Source organism: Cololabis saira, chromosome 3 (assembly GCF_033807715.1).
Source record: "Cololabis saira isolate AMF1-May2022 chromosome 3, fColSai1.1, whole genome shotgun sequence".
NCBI lineage: Eukaryota > Metazoa > Chordata > Actinopteri > Beloniformes > Belonidae > Cololabis > Cololabis saira.
This window is the reverse complement of record NC_084589.1, coordinates 25557173-25579157: the sequence shown is the minus strand read 5'-3', so window position 1 is coordinate 25579157 and position 21985 is coordinate 25557173. Positions and strand designations below refer to the sequence as shown.

At 41.3% G+C, this 21985-nt stretch overlaps 1 protein-coding gene across 1 annotated transcript; it reads left to right on the top strand.

The window, feature by feature from the left end:
- Positions 1–1199: 1199 nt before the first annotated feature.
- On the top strand, positions 1200–21793 carry virma (vir like m6A methyltransferase associated). Its single transcript, XM_061716787.1, has 27 exons — positions 1200–1285; positions 1726–1838; positions 4800–4886; positions 6455–6503; positions 6584–6746; positions 6881–7000; positions 9363–9584; positions 10144–10874; positions 11928–12065; positions 12157–12374; positions 12473–13000; positions 13091–13245; positions 14032–14114; positions 15589–15682; positions 15842–16230; positions 16321–16476; positions 16577–16812; positions 16910–17159; positions 17240–17457; positions 17556–17688; positions 18663–18803; positions 18898–19052; positions 19235–19331; positions 20369–20535; positions 20631–20977; positions 21099–21245; positions 21347–21793. The coding sequence occupies exons 1-27, from the start codon at positions 1223–1225 to the stop codon at positions 21544–21546; spliced, it is 5400 nt and encodes a 1799-aa protein (XP_061572771.1). The 5' UTR covers positions 1200–1222; the 3' UTR covers positions 21547–21793.
- Positions 21794–21985: the final 192 nt, after the last annotated feature.

The following is a 21985-nucleotide window of genomic DNA, read 5'->3' as shown; positions in this document are numbered from 1 at the left end:
TCATTACAAACACTTTATAGGCCAGGGGTAGGTTTTACACCAAGCGCATACCTTCTTAAAGGCGAATTTAGCCCGGATAGATGGCCTCTTTAAAAAAAAAAAGTCTCGGCTAAATGATTTTTAGTTAGTTAGATGATATTTATTTTGGTCAAACACAAGCATAAAAATCAACAAACAAGATAACAAACATCCACAGGTTTTTCCCTGGTCAACATTGTGATTATTTTGACCGAAAAGGTCTGGGCTTGAAGCATAAAGCTTATCTTGCCCACCTTTTAACATAATAGAATATGCAAAAATAACAAATGAAGTATCATGAGGTTACACATAATAATAATAATAATAATAATAATAATAATAATAATAATAATAATAATAATAATAATAATAATAATAATAATAATAATAATAATAATAATAATAATAATAATAATGACCTCCTGTCACATTTGTTTTACTATTTTGATTGCAAGTGTTACTTTTATTGTGTGCAAACTAATAAAATAAAAAATAAAATAAATAATAATAGCTGTAATAATAGTAATAGTAATAATAATGATAATAATAATCTTGATAGCTCTAAAAACAGAAAGTGAAAAGATGCTAAAGAAACCGACAAAACCAATTTAAGTTGTCATTTCATCTCATGCATGTGTACTTTCTTCTTTGTTTGCTTATTGTGCTTCTATATATGTGTCCATTACCTTTGCTTCGAATAATATCTTGTATGCTTTTATTGAGTTTTCTAATTTAAGGACGTTGTCTAATGAGTTCCACAGTTTTACTCCTAAAACGGATATACATCTGCTCTTTTAAGTAGCTATATCTTAATGATAATTATTATGATTTTTTTTAATTATTATTATTAGAAATGTATTATTATTATTATTTATTATCACATGTAAATTATATATATATATATATATATATATATATATATATATATATATATATATATATATATATATATATAAATATATATATATACATATAATTTACATGTGAGAAGTGTAGCTCTAGTCATTTACATGGGGGAAAATAATTTAACTTTAAAAGGACGAACATGAGATACAAGAAACTGCTTGTAGTAATGATGTTAATGATAATAATTTGTTCAAATATGTAGTTTTATTTCATTTTACTTGTGTGTTTTATGTATGTGTATTAGTGGGTGACCTGCCCCGGAAGTGTTATCCCGGAAGTGTGTCGTCAGGAGGAAGCTATGGCGGTCGACTCTTCGACAGAGCTGCTTTTTCTTGAAACGTTTAAGCATCAAAGTGCAGAGGTAATATTTTCTGGAGCCTTGACAAACCCTTTTATCTTTTCTACGCAGCTGACTGCCTTTAAGCTCATATCGATGGTATTTGGGAGTTTGGGGAAACGCTGCTTAACTTTACAGCTAACCATGTCAACATGGCTATTATTAGCAGTTGTGAAGTGTTAAATGTTAACAACGTTGCAGGATTTAACTGGAATTAACCCGGAACATGTGCAATTTCACCCCTTTTTATGAAAATGCTAGCCAAACGCTTTCTTATGTAAAAAAATAACAAGAAATACTTAATGCCACTGCTCTGTTTTGCATCACTGTACAGTTTGTTTGCTTGTTAGCCTGGTGGCTAACGCTAACCAGAGTCTGTCTTGTTTTGAGCAGAAGAAGTGATTTCTAGGGTTTTATTGTTTCTCGCTGTCTTTGCAAATATTGTATGTATTTGTAATCTTCAGTTAACCAACGTGGACGTGGTGCGGTTTCCTTGCGGGGTCCTGGTCACAGAGGTGCGGGTGATTCCTCCAGGAATCAAAGCTCACAGCAACATCCCTGACAGCAGAGCGTTCGGGTGAGACTGAACTGTTTAACTTCCTTTATCTGGCATTTGTTTATTCAGATTCAGACGACTTTATTAATCCCTTTGGCAGGTTCCCTCGGGGAAATTGACATCTCCATGTTTTGCTTGTTTGTTTTATTAAGATCCCCATTAGCTTTTGCAAAGAAGCAGCTATTCTTCCTGGGGTCTTCATATTCTCATAAGTGACAATACAGTGTACACACAATACAAACCCAACAGAAAAAATACTAGTTCACAAATATATACAGAAACACAAAAATTCACACATACAAAACATATAAACAAGAAAACATACAAGACAAGCTCCTACATTGAATCATCACGAATACTTTTGTTACATTGCAAAAATGCCATGACCCAACAATATGAGTTAAATAATTAATTAATTATTAAATATTAATCCTTAAAATTTTGTGTTGAATAATAATCTTTTAGTTTCATTTTAAAACTTAGCACATTTTTCTGTTGCATTACATAATCGGGAAGTGAATTCCACTCCTTCATTGCTCTGTATATCACTGTGCCAGCAGATATGTTAGATTTTGGTAAGGTAAAGCAACCTCTAGCAGCATGTCTTGTTATTTTTATTTATTTATTTATTTATTTTTAGATGGGACAATGCATATTAATGCATTGTTTACATCCCATAGCAGAAATGCTAGTTTACATCAGCAGTCCCCACAAACAACCAGACACACTCACACTCACACCTATGAGCAATTTAGAATGATCAATTTACCTAGCATGCATGTTTTTGGACTGTGGGAGGAAACCGGAGTACTCGGAGGAAACCTACGCAAGCACGGGGAGAACATGCAAACTCCACACAGAAAGGCCCCTGCTGGGCCTGGGAGTCGAACCGGGGACCTTCTTGCTGTGAGGCAACAGTGCTAACCACTAAGCCACCGTGCTGCCTTTTACTTTTGTTGAATAGTTATGTGTTTCTGAACTGAAGGTTAATTTTCTATACAAAAGTCTTGGCATTTTTGTAATAATATCATTTCTTATAAACACCATCAACAAGTACAAAAATCTATTTCTTACATCTAGCCAACAGAGACTGTCATGCATTTTAGCAACATTTGTCCTTCTTCCACATGAAAGAGCAACACGTGCTGCTTTATTCTGAGCCAGTTGCAGCTTTCTTATGTCACACACAGCACTGTCATTTACAAATCAAACACCCCAAAAGCCAAACACCCATATAAAAATAAAAGTAGAAGGTAAAAATAAATAAAAATAGAAAGTGCGGTGCCATAAAAAGAATTATATGGATAGAAAAAGTGTTGCGTAATATTGAACAAAATTATTGCACTGTCCTGGGGCCTCATTTATAAAAGAGTGCGTAAGATTCATTCTAAAAGTGTACGTGCGCTCAAAAGCCGAAAATGGCGTGCACACAAAAAATCCTGATTTATAAAACCATGTGCTCGCACATCTGCACGCAATGTTCTCTTTATAAATCACAGTCCACCTGGAAGGTTGCGCAGGTGAATTCGCCTCATATCCCGTTAAAGATGGAAGTATGATATATGAACGTAGTACCTACTACAAATACAGGCCTAATGGCTTACTTATGGAATACATAGATCTATAACACTGCCGGCTTGGGTGTACATGGATCTATAAGTCTGATATGTGATGACATTAAAAGTATGACATGAATCTGGCTTCATTTCACCACCTCACCGTCTACGTCACCAGTTTCCCATATCTTCAAAATGTTCGTGCACTAGGATCAAAGTTTGCGTAGAGATACGCACTTTCTCCCGTTACGTTTTTTTTTTATAAATCCCAACTTTTGCGTAGAAGATGGCGTGCGCATCTTTCAAGCACTGTTTTGTGCACACGCAAGCTTTATAAATGAGGCCCCTGGTTATTGCACAGTCTGGTTTGTTGTTGGTCAGACAGACTGACTGACCCCCCCACAGTCCCTCTGTCCTTCAGGTCTTCTTTGCCCCCCCCAGTGAGGAGTTGAACAGATTCAGTATTGTTTATATTATAACATTCACTCACACACACCAACACACATATGTATATATAATGTGTGTGAATATATGTGCGTGTGTTCAAAACTACTAGCAGTAGTGACATTTACCTGTGTGATATTGCATGGGTACCAGTGTTTGCCCTTATTAATGGAAGGTCATTAACTTTGTTTATAGGGCAGTGGTTACTATGCTGTAAATTAGTTCTGATAAACTTTAAGAAAACTATTGGATTGTCCCAGCATGCAGGAAATCCTCAGCACTGCTGTTAATGATATATAGCCTGGTGAGATGTTTCCAGACAAGGAACAGTATGTGTTGAACATGCTTATGTGAAATAAAGAGCCTACCTGAATGAAATTTCGACTCCTGAGGTTCATGCTCAGCCTTTTGAGTAATATGTGATGTAATATACCTGAATTAATGTTAAAGAATGCAGGAAGTGTGAGACGTGGAGGTGCACAATGTGATCTTGGACAATGTCTGTTTTTGTCAAAATTCTTTCACAAATTCTATTCCTGCTGGCCAGAGTAATAAATATACACATTTTTAAATCAACGCTTTTGAGTTTAACAAATGTAATTAAAGTAAAATTTAGCTAGGTGATAATCCCAAAATGTTTTAGATTTGGCTGTAGTATCTGATAAAGTGGCCATTGAGTTCATATTGGCAAATATGATTTTAGTATTAAAGATAAGATAAGACTTTATCTTTATGCGTTACCACAGCTCAGGAACAGAAAATCGAAGAGTAAGCCAAAAAAAAAGATAACAAAAGGTAAAATACAATGGTTGCTGGTATTTATATACAAGCTTATACAGTATACAGAGGGTTGGGGAGATATGTTAATAAATAATATCTTACTATAAATAGGACATGCATATATACATATACCTTTTTAAATTTTGCTTATGGAATCATCTGGATACTAGTCCTGATTGTGTCATTATTTTATTTTTTACAGGGAGACGTCCCCTCATGCCTTTCAGTTGGAGCTGTTCTTCAATAATGTCACCAAACCCAACAACCCCACCTTCCACAGACTGGGCAGGTCAGAATTATTTTCACTCTACCCGTTTTGTTTTATTATTTTAAGCCATGCAGTTTCTTTATATTCTCGTTCTCTATATTTCCTGATAAGATCTCCAAAGTGCTGAGATGCAGATGTCTGTTTTAGCTGTGGAACCAGTCATGGCAGCATCTGGGACATTTTCTCATAGGCCTCTTTTGCACCCACCCTTATTCAGGTCTCTTTGTTCTTTTGCGGACTAACTGGTCCCTCCAGAAACCCAACCCTACCACAGTGTAGCTGAAAGTGACACAGAAATGCATCGGTCTCATTGAAATACAGAATAAGTGGAATCTTTCAGTTAGACTTTTCATTATAACCTTGTAATAACAGAGGTGTGGACAAGAGCACCAGAGTGTAAACTTGTACCCTTTATGTGTGACTTACTGAGATCTTTGAATGTGACACACCCAGGTTATTATCCATGCTCGGAAAGTCAGGTGGAGATTTTGTCATACTTGTGATTGCTGTTAACAAATCCCCTACATGTTATTACAGAGGTGACTGTAATGGTATAGATAAATCTTCCTAGACCAAGATCCAGTTTGGTTAGCCGGTGTAGTGGAAAAAAGATGTCAGTGGTACAAAATACTCAGAATTACATCTCAATTGATTTGTTTATGTATTGTACAGTATGTGTTTAATTGTATTATGCCTCTTTGTGCCATTGCATCTAAATATTTGCGTATTTTAAATGGTCCTAGTGATGGCGCTGGAGATAGTATTGCCTTGGGACCTCTGAGAATATATAATGATATAAGTATGGTCACAACGAACCACTGTGGCTCTATTCCTCTGTGTTTTTTTTGTTGTTTTTTTTAGATGGTATAGTTCAGTAATGTTATTCATTTATGATTTTTTTTTTTCTAGCTTTAAAATGAAAACGCAATTTTCACAGACCTGAAAAATCATTTTTTATTTTCTTTGGAGGGGCATTGAATGCATCAGTGTAGAGTAATGAGGAAAACAATTTATTTTCCAGTCCGTAACTGCACTATGCTGTCACTGGGAAGTTTGTCTTTAATGTGGAAGCTTTCTCTGCAAGTGGAGAATACCCAAAAATACACATTTGCACATTTTTCAAGGTACAAATAACCCATACAGATACAACGGCCAAAATGTTTGGAATAACAAACCTAATCCAAGATTTTGAACAGCATCACCCTGCCGATGAAGCCCAGCGTTATGAAGTTGAAAAAAAAAAAAAAGGGTTGGACTATAAGCTGCTACTTTTTTTTTCACGCCTTTAACAACAATGCGGCTAATTTATGCATCTTTATGGGCTAATGTCCTTGAGTCTGCTAATACATAGCCTTAGCCTCACAGACACCGGTGGCTTATAGACAAGTGCTGCCTATATTTTTATTTTTAAATTTAGTGGGTGCGGCTTATATTCAGGTACGCTCAGTGGACCAGAAATGATGGTACTTTAACAAGGCTTTTCAAGCCCAGCTAAACTATTTTTCAAAAAAACATACTGAAGCTGTAGAACAGTTAAAACAATGATGAAACCAGTCCTTAATCTGCCTGATCTTGTTTTCTGTCCTCAGTTTGGAATATGATGAGAACAAGTCCATTGTGTTCAGACCCAGTGGAAAGGTAAGAGATTCTTAACGAACAAGAAGACTTTGTTTCTTTTCTTTTGATTTGTGAATGACTAAATAGGACTGTGTACACAGATTAACACGGATGGCCTGGTCCTGCGTGGGTGGTATACGAGTCTGACTGTAGCAGTGTATGGGACTGCAGAGCGCCCTCATGGACATGACCAAGCTTCACCTCCTCCTCCCCCACCGCCACCACCACAACAACCCAGTGGGCTAAAGAGGATTATCAAACAAGGTTGAAACTAACAGCCTAAAACTGGCACTTGTTCTCGAGAATATAAAACCTCCTAATTCACTGGCTTTTTCTTCATCTTCCAGGGTTGTTTATTGACAGTCAAACTTACTGTTTTAATGGTTTGTCTTTCTAAGACTGGGAAAAGGAAGACCAGTACAATGGCAGTCCTCCCAGACCAGCACCCAGAGGGCCTCGTACTCCGCCTGGACCTCCACCGCCAGATGATGATGAGGAGGAGCCGGTCCCAATGACGGGTAAGAGCTGTACATCTGTTCAGTGCAATCACACTTTATCAGTCACTCTTGAATATCAAACAACATCTCTTAGATCAGTGGTTCCCAAACTTTTTTTGCCAGGCCCCCCTTTTGTACGTAACAGAATTTTCGACCCCCCCCTGACCCCAACACAGACACACACATCTTTTGCATTCAAATGCTACTGCAATTTATTTCATATATTGAACATACCGTATTTTCACGACCATATGGCGCACTGTGTGGAAAGGCGCACCCTCAGTTTTGTGTCATTTTTGGTTTTAAAACACACATACGGCGCACCGACCCAAAAGGCGCCGTCTCTGTAGATGGAGCTGCACACACACGCGTTGCAAAACACACACGCGCTAAAAATAGAGCGGAAGCCAAACTTAGTTTGATATTTTATTTCACTTTTCACATCAATCAAACCCTTCAAAGGTTCATCTTCTGTTTCTGCATTAAAGAATTAAAAAAAAACACCGGGGCGCTGCACATAAACCTGTCTCAGCCACCCGATCATCTCCTCATCCATCCAGCCCTTTTCATTTCACTCTGGCTGGAAAAGTCTGTTTAGGCAACGCTTTTCTTTTAAAAATCACCATAGCCGACAGTTTCTGTCCATCAGCGTGGCAGGCAAGCACGAGAGTAAATAAACTTTTCATACCCCGTTGTGCTGCGGATCCCGACCGCGGCGGTCCCGGGTCCCGGGTCCCGCTCTGCCCCCCCCGCGCTGGACCGGGTCCCGCGGGTCCCCCGCGCTGGTCCCGCTCACACACACGCGCTGTCGGGGAGCCGGTACCGGGTTGTATTCGGACTTGCTGCGCCAGTCCGAATTTCCAGACCTGTCTCGGCCACTTGATCATCCTCCCTTCATTTCAGCCACCCCTTTTCATTCGTCCTTATAATGACTCCGGCTGGAAACGTCTTATGTAAAGTTTTTCTTTTAAAAATCACCATAGGTTTCTGTCCCTCAGCGCGGCAGGCAAGCACCACATGAATAAGAATGTGTGTGTGTCGCGCCGCGAAATACACACCCGCGCATGTCGGGATCCGGTACCGGGTTTGTAACCGACAGATTTGGCTGCAAATCTCGGAGAGTGAAGCTGATCCGACCTGAGACGTACCCCAGAAATCCCTGCTCCCAAAGCGGGCGGGAACCAGGTCATCGGACCCCGCTTGGGGAACCAGGAAGTCGGGCTGCAGCAGCGCCCATCACCGCGGCTTTAACCGGGGAACGTGACCGGTTCCGACCGGCCGGGACCGGAGGAGCCCACATGCACTGGTAGTAGGGGCTCCCGGGGAAAGAGCACCGGCATTTCAGCCGGATCTGCCCCGGGGATGCGGCGATCAGACCCGCAAACCCACGGCAGGTGCTTCCTCGGTTCCGACATGCAAAACACACACGCGCTGCAGAACAAGTGTGCTTATTTAAATAGAGCGGAGCAAAACTTAGTTTGATTGTATTTTATTTCACTTTACACATCAAGCAAATCCTTAAAAGTCTTCATCATCTGTTTCGCATTAAACATCTCAGTGGATGGTCTCATTCACGTCAGCAGCTCACGGGGGCTTCTCCCGCCCCCTTCTCTTTTTACCGTTCTCATGGTGGCCGGCCTTACATCACTGTAATTCAGGTAATAGACACGGCGCACTGTTTCATAAGGCGCCCGGCACATTTAAAAAAAAAAAAAAAAATGTGCGCCTTATGGTCGCGAAAATACGGTATGTGCGAAAAAACTGTCCATCTCTGTAAAAATAGATTTTCAACCTGACCAGCTCAGAGATTGAAACAACAATACAAACAGGAGCCAAAATCTGAACATTTGCTCTACAAAAATTATACCCCACATCTTTTCAGTGATGTGAGTGGGCTTGCTTCTTTTTTTTCCTTTTTACTGTACAATACAGTATGCATTACTTTCAACATATTTTTTCCAAAAATAACCATCTCCCTGAGGAAAATAAACCAGCAGCAACAGCTTAACAAATAATCAAAATTTCAACAATTGTTCTGCAAAAATGTCAGCTTTAATCCCCACACCTTTTCAGTGAGTGGGGTGGGCTTGCTTCATGTTACAGATCCCCCCTATTTACTGTCTCTCTCTCACTGCACATATGTATTGAAGGCAAAATCTTAAAGAAATAAGGGCGCGCCCCCCAGTTTGGGAACCACTGTGTTAGATCATTCAGGCTTTTTCTTTTTTTTTTATATTTGTATCCATCAAGTGACGACTATCAATTGGATGCAATTTCTGTAGCTTGACATCAATACACAATAGGCTTTTAAACATTAGTTCTGATGTTTATATGTACTATATTACTCTGATGGCTGAACTTTTCTTTGTTGTAAATTCTGCAGTGGGCGTGGTGAAAGATGAGCCAAGTGAAGGCCGTGACGACTACCTGGAAGCCGTGTCACCAGAAAGATCATTGCCTGCCGAAGAAACGTACTCAGATGCTGAACAGGAGGAAGAGGGTGATGAGGAGGAAGAAGAGGAGGAGCCAGAGGAGGAAGATGATGCACGGACAGAGGGAAGTGCACAAGAAGAGGAGGAAGATGAAGAGGAGGAAGAAGATGAGGGTGAGGAAGAGGAGATGGAGGAAGGTAGGGGTGTTCTGGTGTGAGAGTAGGATAGCCTGCACTCCCAAATGGACACCCGCCCTGAAACCCTCTGCACTAAGAACTCAGCTCTAGGTCGACAGAAGTCGTGCGAGGGCCCGGGGAGGAACCAGGGTCCATTTGGGACTGAGTAACAGCTCGAGTGTTTGCTCAGGCATGCTGCATCCATCTGCAACCACTGGATGCTGCACTGGGCGCTACTCGGAAGGCTTTTGGTTAACTTTCGTATGCTGGGATGTGGAAATAGACGTTCTCACAGCCATGGCTGAGTGTCTGCTGTAGTCACATCTTGCTTGCTGAACTAAACCTGCATGTTTGAAGCAGCGCTGCCATGGGGGAGATGGTTCGTGAGCGTATGCATCTGTGTATGATAAAGGGACTATGAAGTTGCTGCTGGCCTCCTCATTCTCACTCATTTCCACACAATTATTTATTAATAAGATACAGTTTAAAGGATTTTTATAACTTCTTTAGAGTGGATAAAGTTTGTCAAATGTTCACATTTTCTTTCTCCTGCTAGGTGATGACGGTTATGAGCAGATTTCCAGTGATGAGGATGATCTGGACAATGGAAGCTTCAAGCTGCCCAGTTTTGACATGGACTACACTCCTGAGGATCTTGCCTCTGTCCCACCGGTCCAGTATGATCCCTATGAACGAGAACTAAGACCCCTGGTGTTCTTCACCCCCCCATACAAGACTCGCTTTGACACCCAGTTTGAGAAAGCCGGCGCAGAAGAACCCAGAGATGCTGGTGAAGCGGAAGGATCTGCGGGTGTGGAGGAAACTGAGGCCATTGTTCACCTTAAAGAACTACTAGCTGACATTGGTGATGACAGAGATGCCCGCTGGGTCACTGCTCTAGAAGAGGCACCTGGACTACTGGCAAAAGGCTTGGCGTATTGCATTAAACAAGGACAGGGAGAAATGGACGACCCTGTTAAAATTTTAGTTAAGTGGGCTCTTCAGGCCTTGAATATGGAGATTGCTCTCACACAACCCATTGCACTTAACCTCAGGCAACTAAAGGCTGGGACAAAGTTAGCATCATATCTAGCAGAGTGTCCACAGGGCCTCTCAGTGCTGCTGCGTGAAGGGGCCCTGAACGTGCTGCTTGAACTGCTGACTGCAGACCACGTTTCCTCCACTCTGAAGCTGAGTATCCTCAGAGCTTTGGATGCTCTCATCAGTGCTCCTGGAGGGGTGGCAGCTTTCTTGCATAAGGGGGATCCAGAGAAGAGCGGCTATCAGGTTAGCAGCACAAAGTCAACAGTCTTTCAAATATCATTTTTTTGTGACTTTATTGTCACTTTTTCATTATTTTCTTCCACAATTTTCTGGCATGGATTCTAGTGATGGGGAATAAAAATGCACTAAACACTAGTGATGCACCGATTGTTCGGTAACTGAAATTGTTCGGCCGAAAATGGCAAAAAAACAATTTCGGTGTTCGGTGGAATAAGTGGGAAAAAAACCGAACAATTAATAACGGCGTTGTAAAATAAGGAAATAGACTGGCCGCTCCGTCCCGTAACGTTGCGCACCACAAACATAAATTTTTGGCCAACCAAAAACTAACCCCATAAGAATTTTACTTAACATTCACCAGGAGGTGGAACCAAAACAACATAATGCTGGGAAATTAAAAAAAATTTCATTTTTTTATGTTCAATAAATATTTTCTACCTTGTAATTTTGTAAAAGATTTTTTTCTTTGAAAAGCATGCCTAAATCAAATGTATTTGATTTATGCAATGGTGAAAAAATTGGCAAAATAAATGAAAAACTTTGAAGAACCATGTTCGGTATTGTTCGGTATTCGGCCAAGTGTTTATTATTATTTTCGGTTTCGGTTTCGGCCACAAATTTTCATTTCGGTGCATCACTACTAAACACAATGGTACCACACTATTTACACTCCCAATGAGCACAACCTTTAAAAAAGATTGTGATCAATCATAATGCTATCAAGATCAGTAGTGATCAATGTGTCATTGATATTCGATACTGAACTTGATGTCCTTTAGTTGAGTTGAGTTATACTTTAATGTCCACTAGGGAAATTTGTTTTAGGCATCAAATACATGCATAGTGTATAAAAACACATACAATCAACACATACAGACAGCAACAGATATCAGACTCAATACCACAATAAAATTAGTAAGAAACCAAGCAGCAGTGAACGACATTGCACATACCGTAGGCAAAAATTGCATCTATCCCGGAACTTCATTACATTTCATTATTAGTACAGTATGAGAAGAAAAAATGATAAAAACAACCCTTTTCCTCATTTCACAGCGTCTTGTCCAGCTGTTCCTGTGTGAAGAAACCGTCCGGGTCATAACGGCCGGCAACGCAATATTGCAGAAGAGCCATGTGTACGAGGTTCTCGTGGATCTACAACATGCAGCTGCAGCCTTGAGTGAACACCAGCATGTGAGTACACGTTCAAACTCACTCTTTCACAAACACTTCAAAGACTGAGGTCATTTTTTTTACAGCAATCATTATTGACTGTCATCTTCAGGAGGAGACAGACGATGGTGAGAGCCCTATGGAAGAGGAAACATCCTCCCCTGTGACTGAGGCTGAGCTTGACAGGCTGGCAGGGGTTTTTGAAGAGCTCCATCATCTGCTGGAGACTGCCCCTCATTGCATGGTACAGCCTCCTGCCAAAGCTTTCCCCACTTCAGCAAGAGTAACAGGGCCTCAAGAGAGGGACAACCCATATCCAACACTTTATAGGTACATCACAAACGATCTCAACTCTCACAGTGTAGAAGTTTAGACTGTGGCTTTGACTTATGCATTCAATTTCTGTTTTTGTTCCTATACTCTGTCAGGTATATGCATGAATGCCATCTCCTGGAAAGCACAACGGTGGTGTTGTCGGCAGCTACTGCAGCAGGCCACCTTGGTGTAACCCAAGCCATTAAAGACCTCCTACGCTTCCTGTCACTCACCCAGTCGGGTCTACTATTCCTTCTTGCCCAGCCCACAGCCAGCAATTTACTATTGCGTCTCTTGGCATCGGTGGCAGAAACTGAAGGAGAAGATAGCACACACACAGGAGGAGATTGGGGTGTCACAGGACCCGGTTTCGGGGAAGAAGGCTTTTGCATGTGGCTGATGCAGGCGCTGCATGCTCTGCAGGGTGTGTCAGAACTTATGAGCCACGTGGCCCCATTGGCAGAAGGCAGTACAGGGCTTGAGGAAGGTGACAATTCTGAAGTTCTGGGCATGCTCAATGCACTTTACCTGATGACCTTCACACAAACTGGTCGCAGTGCTGTGGCTCATGTTTTCAGCCTGGAGAACAACCTGTCCTGTCTGGTCACCCTGCTCCAACACCACGGCAAGGATGGGCAAGGGTACATCCGTCCTTTCTTTCGAATGCTTCCTTTTTCCTTGTTCACTTCCATTTAAGTGTAATTTTACTTGATTGTTTTTTTTCCCCTCAGTGAGGCCAAAGCTCGCAAAGCAGTGACGTATAACTATGCCTGTATGCTGGTCTTAATGGTGGTACAGACTTCAAATGAGCTGCGGATGATGGAGCAATATGCTGCTCTGTTGCTCCCTATAGCCAAGGCAGATGACACTAATGCTAAGTTGCAAGGTAGGTATTGCCCTGTGCACATTTATGTGTCACGCTATAGAGCAGTGATCCCCAACCCTTTTCTGTACCGCGGACCGGTTTAATGTCTGACAATATTCACACGGCCCAATTTAAAGGTCTTATTTTTGTCTTTAATGTTATTTAAAGCCAGGCTTCTATTTTATTTTATATATTAAGGAGACCGATATTTGGTGCTTTTATTTTGAAGGCGTCTCGCCGAGACCTTGTAAACACCCGGCGGACTTTAACGGTAAAAGTTTAACGACAGTAGAAAGTGTGTCTGCAAGACTAAAAGAGTGTCTTGAATGCTAAAGTGTGCCTAACTGACACAAAAAGCACCGGGCTGATAAGGATTTGTTTTCTTTGCAAATTTTATGCCGTATTTATGTCCAGCTTGAGTTTGGTTGCCATGGTAACTGTCATGTATGTGGTTAACGGTAGCTTTATTACCGAGCGAGCGAGCAACTGTGTCGGTCTGTATTTAAGTTGAATGAAACTTATATTAATGTAGAAATACTAACTTTTTTTTATTATTCCTTTATAGCTCTTACGGTGTGTTTTCAGTGTATTTATTGTACATCGAAGGAATAAAAACATTGTGAACCATCAGTTTGAGAGTCAACCATCATCAGTCAGGGATGCAACGGAAATAATTTTTTCTTTCTGTGCGGCCCGGTACCAAATGACCCACAGCCCGGATCCGGGCCGCGGCCCGGGGGTTGGAGATCACTGCTATAGAGAGACGTTTTAAATATTTGATTGTGAATTCGTCTTATTATTTTTCAGAGCTCAGTAAATGGCTGGAGCCTCTGGATAAACTTCGCTTTGAGATTGGCAGCATTCCTACCCTCATCAACTACGTCAAGCAGGTGCAGCTCTCTCACTCTGATATAAATTATCCTGTAATTGCTGTAACTGAGCAGCTACTAGGAATTTGTGATCTAATTCTGAGGTTCTTTAACTCTTGCCAGTGCAGGAACCTAACTTACTTTGCCTTACATTTTTCATTGTGTAAGAAACCTTCCCGAACAATAAATATGTAAAAAGAGGAAACGCTTGAAGTCACACACCCATCTATCTAGTTCTTATCTGTCTGAAAGTTGAAAGTTTTCAGACTTTTTAAAATTTTGCTCTTTTTTTTTTTTTTTTTTTTTTTGCTTCAGGCTCTTCCAAATAGTTTTATCTCTTCTTTTTATTCAAAATGAATACTCCAATCTGATTGTGGTCAACACAATGAGGTTCTTTTACCACGTTCATTTCCAAACACTGGCTTCAGGATCTTCATTAGTTTTCCAGAAGTACTTTCTTGTTGTATATTTCCTGTTTTTGATATGTAAACCTTAATTCCAGACTATGGCAGAAAAACATGCCCAAATAATGATGCTGTCATCAGCATGTTTGACTGCGTAGATAGCATTAGGTGATTGGTGCTCAGTGCTTGATTTGATTCTATTCATTCATTTCATTTGAAAAAATAATCGTTAAACTCAACCAACCAGTCTATACAATAATAATCATTCTCCTGGTTGGGAATTATGGCCAAATATTTCAGGATTTCAGGTCATTGTTTAGAATTTGATTCTCGTGGATCTGAGAATCTTTCAGGTACATTTTATAAACTCACAGTGGGTTTATGTGGGTATTGTCTTCTGTTGGGCCAGATTCCATAAAAGGCAAGTAGGTGCTACACAGGTGCTTGTCTCTCAGATTCTTCCATTTCCACTAAGAAACTCTCGCTTTCCTTTAAAATGACCATTGATGTTTTGTTGACTCGTCTGATCAACAGCTGGTTCCTCAGGCTTATTCCAGATGTTTTCCATCTGAACGATTGAGGCTGCTGTCCTTTTTGTCACCTGAGAATTCTGCAGGATCCAATAGATCTCTTTAGATCATCACACCATTATCTGTGAGATCTTATGTGAACAAACGTGTGCTTTTTTTCCCCTCCTTTTTTTCGAATGGATTTTAACAGGTAAAGTAGGACTCCACATAAGTTGTAGAAACATCCCAGGGGGAAAAGAAGGTCAAAGCAGTTCACCGTAGCTCAGTCATGAGTGCCAAAATGAAGGGTTTTAGAAGTTTTGTAAATAGGATGTTTGGGATATAAACTGACATAATCAGGGCCCAGTGTGCCTGACGACCACAGAGACTCTCAGTCCTCCTGTGAATCTGAACAGGTGTAGAAAATGGATTGAGTTTCAAAATTCCCCCCAAAAACACTCCAAAACAATCTGCATATGTTTTTTGCAACATTGTCTTGACCGATAAGGAGAGAAAAGTACATTTTAGAGGCATAAATCTCAATCTCATAACAACCTTATTTTTTTTCTTTCTTTACCCCAGAATGTGGAAAATGTGCTTAATGCTGAGGGAACTGGACTGGTCGCTGCCCTGAGGGTCCTCTGTCACATTGCATGTCCTCCATCTCCAGTAGAAGGTAAAGAGAACAATTTTTAAATGTATGAAAACTAAATACTTGCTCATCTAATTGTTTCATCTTTGTGTTAATGGTTTTAGTGGAGTTTTTATTTATATCTATCTATATGACCCAGAGAGCTATTGTACCACACTAACTTTCGTCGTCGTCCTTTGTTAGGTCAACAGAGAGACCTCAAGTGGAGTCTTTCAGGTGTCCAGTTGTTTTCTGGAGAGGGTCTGGATACGTGTGTGCGTGTTCTGCAGAAGCTGTGCAGTGTGTTACTGCAGCCATGGCGTTTGCACGGACACATGGGCCCGACGCCACAGCGCTGCATGATCCTCAGTATATGCATCAACACACTCAGGCTGCTGCGCACCATGCTGACAGAGCTCCTCGGCGGGGGGGCTTTTCAGTTCAGGGACACACGCGTTGCCAACGTGTTGGTCACACTCCACATGATCGTTTGCTCCATCCCTGCATCTGGACGTCTGGATGGCGAGGAGACCAGAGTGCAGGCGCTCATCGTTGACGTGCTGCTCACATTCACACAGGGTGTCAGTGAAGAGGTGTGTGAATAAGGGTGTACACATGTGTTTTTTTTTTTAAATACTGTCATTTTAGTCATTTTGGTGAGATGATTTTGATGTCTGCTGCAGGTAACACACACTGAAGAGACTCTGGCCAGTAACACGTGGTCTCTGATGCTTAAAGAAGTTTTGGGTTCCTTGCTGAAAGCTCCTGAAGGTCTGTTCTCCGGCCTGACGCTGCTGTCTGAGCTTCTGCCTCTTCCACTGCCGATGCAGAGCACTCAAGTAACTCACTCTTCTCTTCTTGGCCACCCAGTTTTGTACTTCATTTCAACAATTCATGGTTCTTGTCTTGCAGACTAATATTAAGATTTTGGCTTCACAGGTGATATCAGTTCAAGATGTGGCTATAGCCTTAAACACACGGAAGCTGTGGAGCATGCACATACGAGCACAGTGGAAATCGCTTTCTGAAGTATTGAAGTGTGTGTGCGGCACCAGCTGCGCTCCACTTTTGACCATGTTGAGGAGAGTGTGCGTCCAGCTGGCAGACCTTTCTTCACCCACTGCAACACTCATCATGAAGGCCCTGCTGGAGCAGTTGCTGGAGGAGCTGCAGCTGTGAGTGAAACATGCATAACACATGCACAGCACTGCATTTTTGATGTTTGATGCTGTATATTGCATTTTGAATGTATGTCTAAATTACTGACTGCAGGGCCGAAGGGAAAAGTGTTTGCTGGGGCCAAGTCCTGCGCCTGCTTTCTTTGATGGACACTCTGGTGTCACAGAGGGCTTGTAAGAGCGCAACACTCCACTTGCTGTCTGGCTCCGTCTCTGGAGATGAGCAGCTGGTAGATCTGTTCCCATTGCTTTTGTCACTGTTGGTTCCCCCGACGGATCATTCCTTACAACAGCAGCAATGCAGCGTTCTAATAGGGACGATATTACAGTCACTGTGTGACCAGGTAAGAGCTGGAGTGGTTCTCAAACAAAATTGTCTTCTTTGAGGGGGGAGAGAAACTCCTAAAACTGTTGTCTTCATCAGGATATATCGCTCGTGGTGTCTCCACCTGGAGAAAGCTGTGCATCAGAGGCTGAGCAGCTGGCCAATGCCCTTCCAGGACGAGAGATGATGTCGTCAGTGTGCACTTCCCTATTGGAAGTTTTAGGCAACAAAGAGAGCAGCGTTCCACTCCTCCTCACTTGCATCAGGACTTTAACATTTCTCACAGAGCATAACTATGGACTCTACCACCTAAAAGTGTAATGAAGTGGTCTTGTTTTGCTTTCAACAATCATTTTTCCTCTTCTTTTTCCTTTTTTTTTTGTTAAATAAGACCTTTGCTACACTTTTGTTTCAGTGCTTTGAAGAAACATGGTGTGGGACTCTGCTCACTTCTTAAACGGCTTGTGGTTTCCTTCACCAAGGACTCTGCAGATCTGCTCTCAGCTCTGCTTGACTTTCTCAGGCAGATCGTCAACACAGAAACAATGGTAAGTACAGCTCAACTGTTCCATGTAATGATTCAAATATATCTAGTTAAAACTTTTCAAAAATCATCTCCAAATAAATTCCAACACAAATTCTCAAACTCAGCATCATTCCAATTTTTCAAACTCTTTTTTCTTTCATAGAACTGGACAAACGGTAGTAACACTAATGACACCTGCCATTTGAAAACAAAACATTTCAAACAAACAAAAGACACGAGGAACAAACAGCCAAATTAGCGAAATATAAAGCTAAACATAAAAGCCATTACATTTGTTTGGAGACAGAAGATGAGATGATCAGGGCCTTCTTGGTGAACTTTAAGTGGCATTCCTCCTGTGGTAATCTGTGTGTTTAAAGGTGTGATTTAAATGTAATACTCACGTTCCACTCCAAAAGCTGTAGCTCTTTCTCCTTTCTCCTGTTGTCTTAAGGATGGATGGTGTCAATTAAGATGTTGAACTTTTTAGCTTTTAAAATGAGCCTCTCCTCATTCATGGTTGAAATTTCATTTTCTTTTTTTTTTCTTTTTTTTACCCGTCAATCTACAATTCAGTTAGCCCATAGTGGATTATTTTTAAAAATGACCACATTCTCCATGCCATTTTTGTCTCTGACTTCCTGTTGGCTTGATTTCCTTTGTGAAAACGGACGCAGCTTAGGCTGTACACCAAAGTCTGTCATACTCTTACTTGCATGTTCTCATTGATCATATTGGCTTATGCCTCTAATATTATTTTCCTTTTTAAACATATTTTCTTCTAGATTTGGCCATTTTTAATTAAAAGTTGTGCATCTTCATATGGTATTTCAGTGCAGTTCATTTAAAGTAAATTTTAAACTTTGCATAATAAGCAAAATGCTTTCATAATTAATTCCTTCCTTCCATAAGAACTTTTTTTACCCAAATGTTTCCACGTATTGTCTCAGATGGTAATACATACTGTATTTATTCCAAATCTGTCTTTGCATTTAGTGTATTGATGAGGTCCAGGGCTCCAGCGAGGAACCCGTCTTTGTTCCTCCACGATTACTGTCGGGCTCTGAGATGAAAGCTCTGCTGCAGTGGGAGGAGACCGAGTCGCATCCGTTACCTGCTTTAGAGAAACTTATAACGGTACGCATGTTGCAAACCTATACATTTTTTTTCTATTTAATTTTTACAAATAATGATTGGCTTACCATTTAATTTACGTTGTGTTTGCCCCTAGAAACTATATAAAGAAGATGATTCAATGGAAACCATGTTGGACAATGTGATCATTCTGAGGCAGACCTTGGAAGCGGCGGGTGACACAACTCCTGCAGCTGAAACGGAGCCCAGTCTGCCTGCGCCCGAAGCACTGGGAGCTCTATTTAATCACAGGTTGATATAAAATAATATGTAATGATACAGATAATCACTTTTCATATGTGAAAATTGTATATTCTTTCTTTCCACTTTTTTTAGTCCACTATTTTGAAGGCTTTTGCAGTTGAAGCTAAATTGGATGCACATGAACATGAAATATGAAGACAGGATGTACGTTTTGTTTTTTCACTCTGTAGGACGGTGTTCATTCTGTCAGAAGCGCTGGATGAGCAGCTGAAAGCTCTGTGGTTCTCTCCCTTCCAAACAGATGAGATAGAAACAGACCTCGATTTGGTGAGTGTGCGCATCTGCGACCTGCGTCAGAAATGCACTATTTTATACTGTATTAATTAAACAACAACTTCCATGTTAGTGTTATATCATGAATTACCCCTCCGGTGCTTTAATTTATTATATTTGCAAAGACATCCTCACTAGATCAGACCTGGAAACATAGGCATTGCTGTCAACTCGCACAAGTCTGAACTCCTGCTGTCACATTTGTGGACAGAAACACACGGTAGTGAGGGTTAATTTGACATCAATAAAAGAACAACTGCTCTGCCACATTTAATAAAGTTCGTTTTGTCTATGGATTACAATTTAATTTACTAATTCTTTTTGTCAGACAAATAATGAAGGTTTTTTTTAATTACCTGACATGTTTCGGCGATTCCTTTCACCTTCATCAGAGTCACAAGATAGCGTGTGTGCCCCGTCATTTACCAGCTGATATTGATCAGCTGTCCGTTGGCCCCTGCAGGATGCTGCTCCAGATGTGAGAGAGCATGTAGCTCCCTCGTCCCTGTTGTTGGTCCTCGGGGAACCTCTCTGCCAGAACTTGTTTTTTTTTCTTGGTTTTAGCAATAAGAGTTGGCTTCAGTGCCATGAGATTTTTTTCTCAACAGTGACAGTTTGATAAAGTTTAAACGTAGAACAGTCATATTTTGAGGTATTCCGTTTCCAACCACCACTGCCATATTGCAGGTAACCACTGCACATTGAACCGCTGCTGCGATTGATGATAGAAACCCTATAAGGAGGAAGCCATGATGCTTTAGTGAAATGCGTAATTTTATATACTTTTGCATGATAAACTGGTTCAAACCCAGCTATGTCTGAAATAAAATCCTGATACTGTGAATTAAGATCTTTTCTTGTACAGACTTGACAAGGCCTCATGTTTGCCTTTAATGTCTGTTATTCAATTCTAGTTTTTTTCCCATATTGTTTACATTTTTTTCATTACTTTTCTGACTTTAAAGGATATCATAGATATAATGTTGTCTTGCATCTGTTTTATACTGTGTACAACATTTCCTGTGTGGCAGGTGAAGGTGGATCTGGTGGGTTTGGCTCAGGAGTGCTGTCCAGACCTGGACCTAAAGGCCGACTTGGAGCGTTCCTTCCTATCGGAGCCTTCCTCTCCTGGTCACAACAAGGCCCCCAAAGGTTTCCGGCTGGGCAAACACAAACATGAGACGTTCATTACATCAAGGTACAACTCCAGTGTAACCTCTCTTCTCACAGATTTCATGGGAAACCCTGATTTAAGGGGACTTTCTGGTTGTCATTTTCTGCTTGTCTCCGCAGTGGTAAAGCTGACTACACTGAACCTGCTAAGAGAGCCCACTTCATGCCTGCTCCTCGTGGTGGTCGAGGTCGAGGAGGGTTTGGGCAGAACGTCTCACGTCCCCATGATATTTTCCGTCTGCGCAAACAGAACACTTCCCGTCCTCCCAGCATGCATGTGGACGATTTTGTGGCAGCAGAATTTAAAGACATCACTACTCCTCTTGGACTATTGCCCAACAAACGCCCCCAAAAGAGCATCCCCAAGCCCCCCACCAGAGGACTGTTCACTGGAAACAGAGGCAGAGCTACCTTCCACAGCCAGACTCGCTTTTTCACTCCGCCACAACCTAAAGGTGTTCTGTTAGGTGTGTACACACACGATCCTTTGCAAAACTGTCATATTTACTTATATTTTCTTTTACTGAAATTAGTGCTACCTTAAATCGTCCAGCAGAGGGAGACAATTTATCTCTTTTTGTCTGCAAGGTAACTACGCTCGGAGAGAGGGAGGCCGTGGTTCGTCATGGAGCGGACAAGTTCCAGCCATCACTCACAGAGGAACCTACAGTGAACCCCGTGGAGGCCAGAGCAACTTCACGAGAGGGCCCCTGTCCTCCCGACAACCCCCTGCAAGTACGTACAGTGTTGTCATACACACGGTTGCTTCTTCTTTGCAATGTAGATTTCGGCACACAGAACTAAAATGACATTTCTCTAATCCCCCTCTCCCCAAGGTGCTTATCGGCTGGCTATTCGGGATCGAGCTCCACGAGGCAGAGGAGGCGCTGGGCTGTCCTGGCTTAGTGGGGGAGGTGCCAGCGGCACCGGAGGAGGCGGCGGCGGAGGGGGAAGAGGATCTCAGGGGAGTAAATTCAGCGGAGGGGGAGGGAGCGGAGGTGGAAGAGGCAGACATGTGCGCTCTTTCACCAGGTAAATTCACCTGGGCAATGACTGAGGCCTCCCATGACTTAAAGCGGACCAATCAGGATGTTATGTACGCTGTGTCCATGGAAACGTGGTATTATGTTGTTACAGTGACTGTTAATGCTTAATGTTTGCTTATAAGTTGTATTTCGAGAATAAAAGTGTTTTTGAGTGTGTTTTTGTAAAAAAAAGATTCAAATTAAGTAATTGTGAAGATGTGAAAACACTGAACACTTCATTAAAAACTGAGCATGTAAGCTTTTTTTTTTTAATTATTTTCCATAGTACCCTTATATTAAATTCAGTGACAATACGAAAGGGCAAAAATTACACAAGACTGAAGCTCTTTAGAAATAGGTTTCTTAACTTAAGTCTTCAGTCACAAAGTGATACTCATCCATCCATTTTTTTATACCCGCTTCATCCTTTGTGGGGTCTGTGGGTGAGCC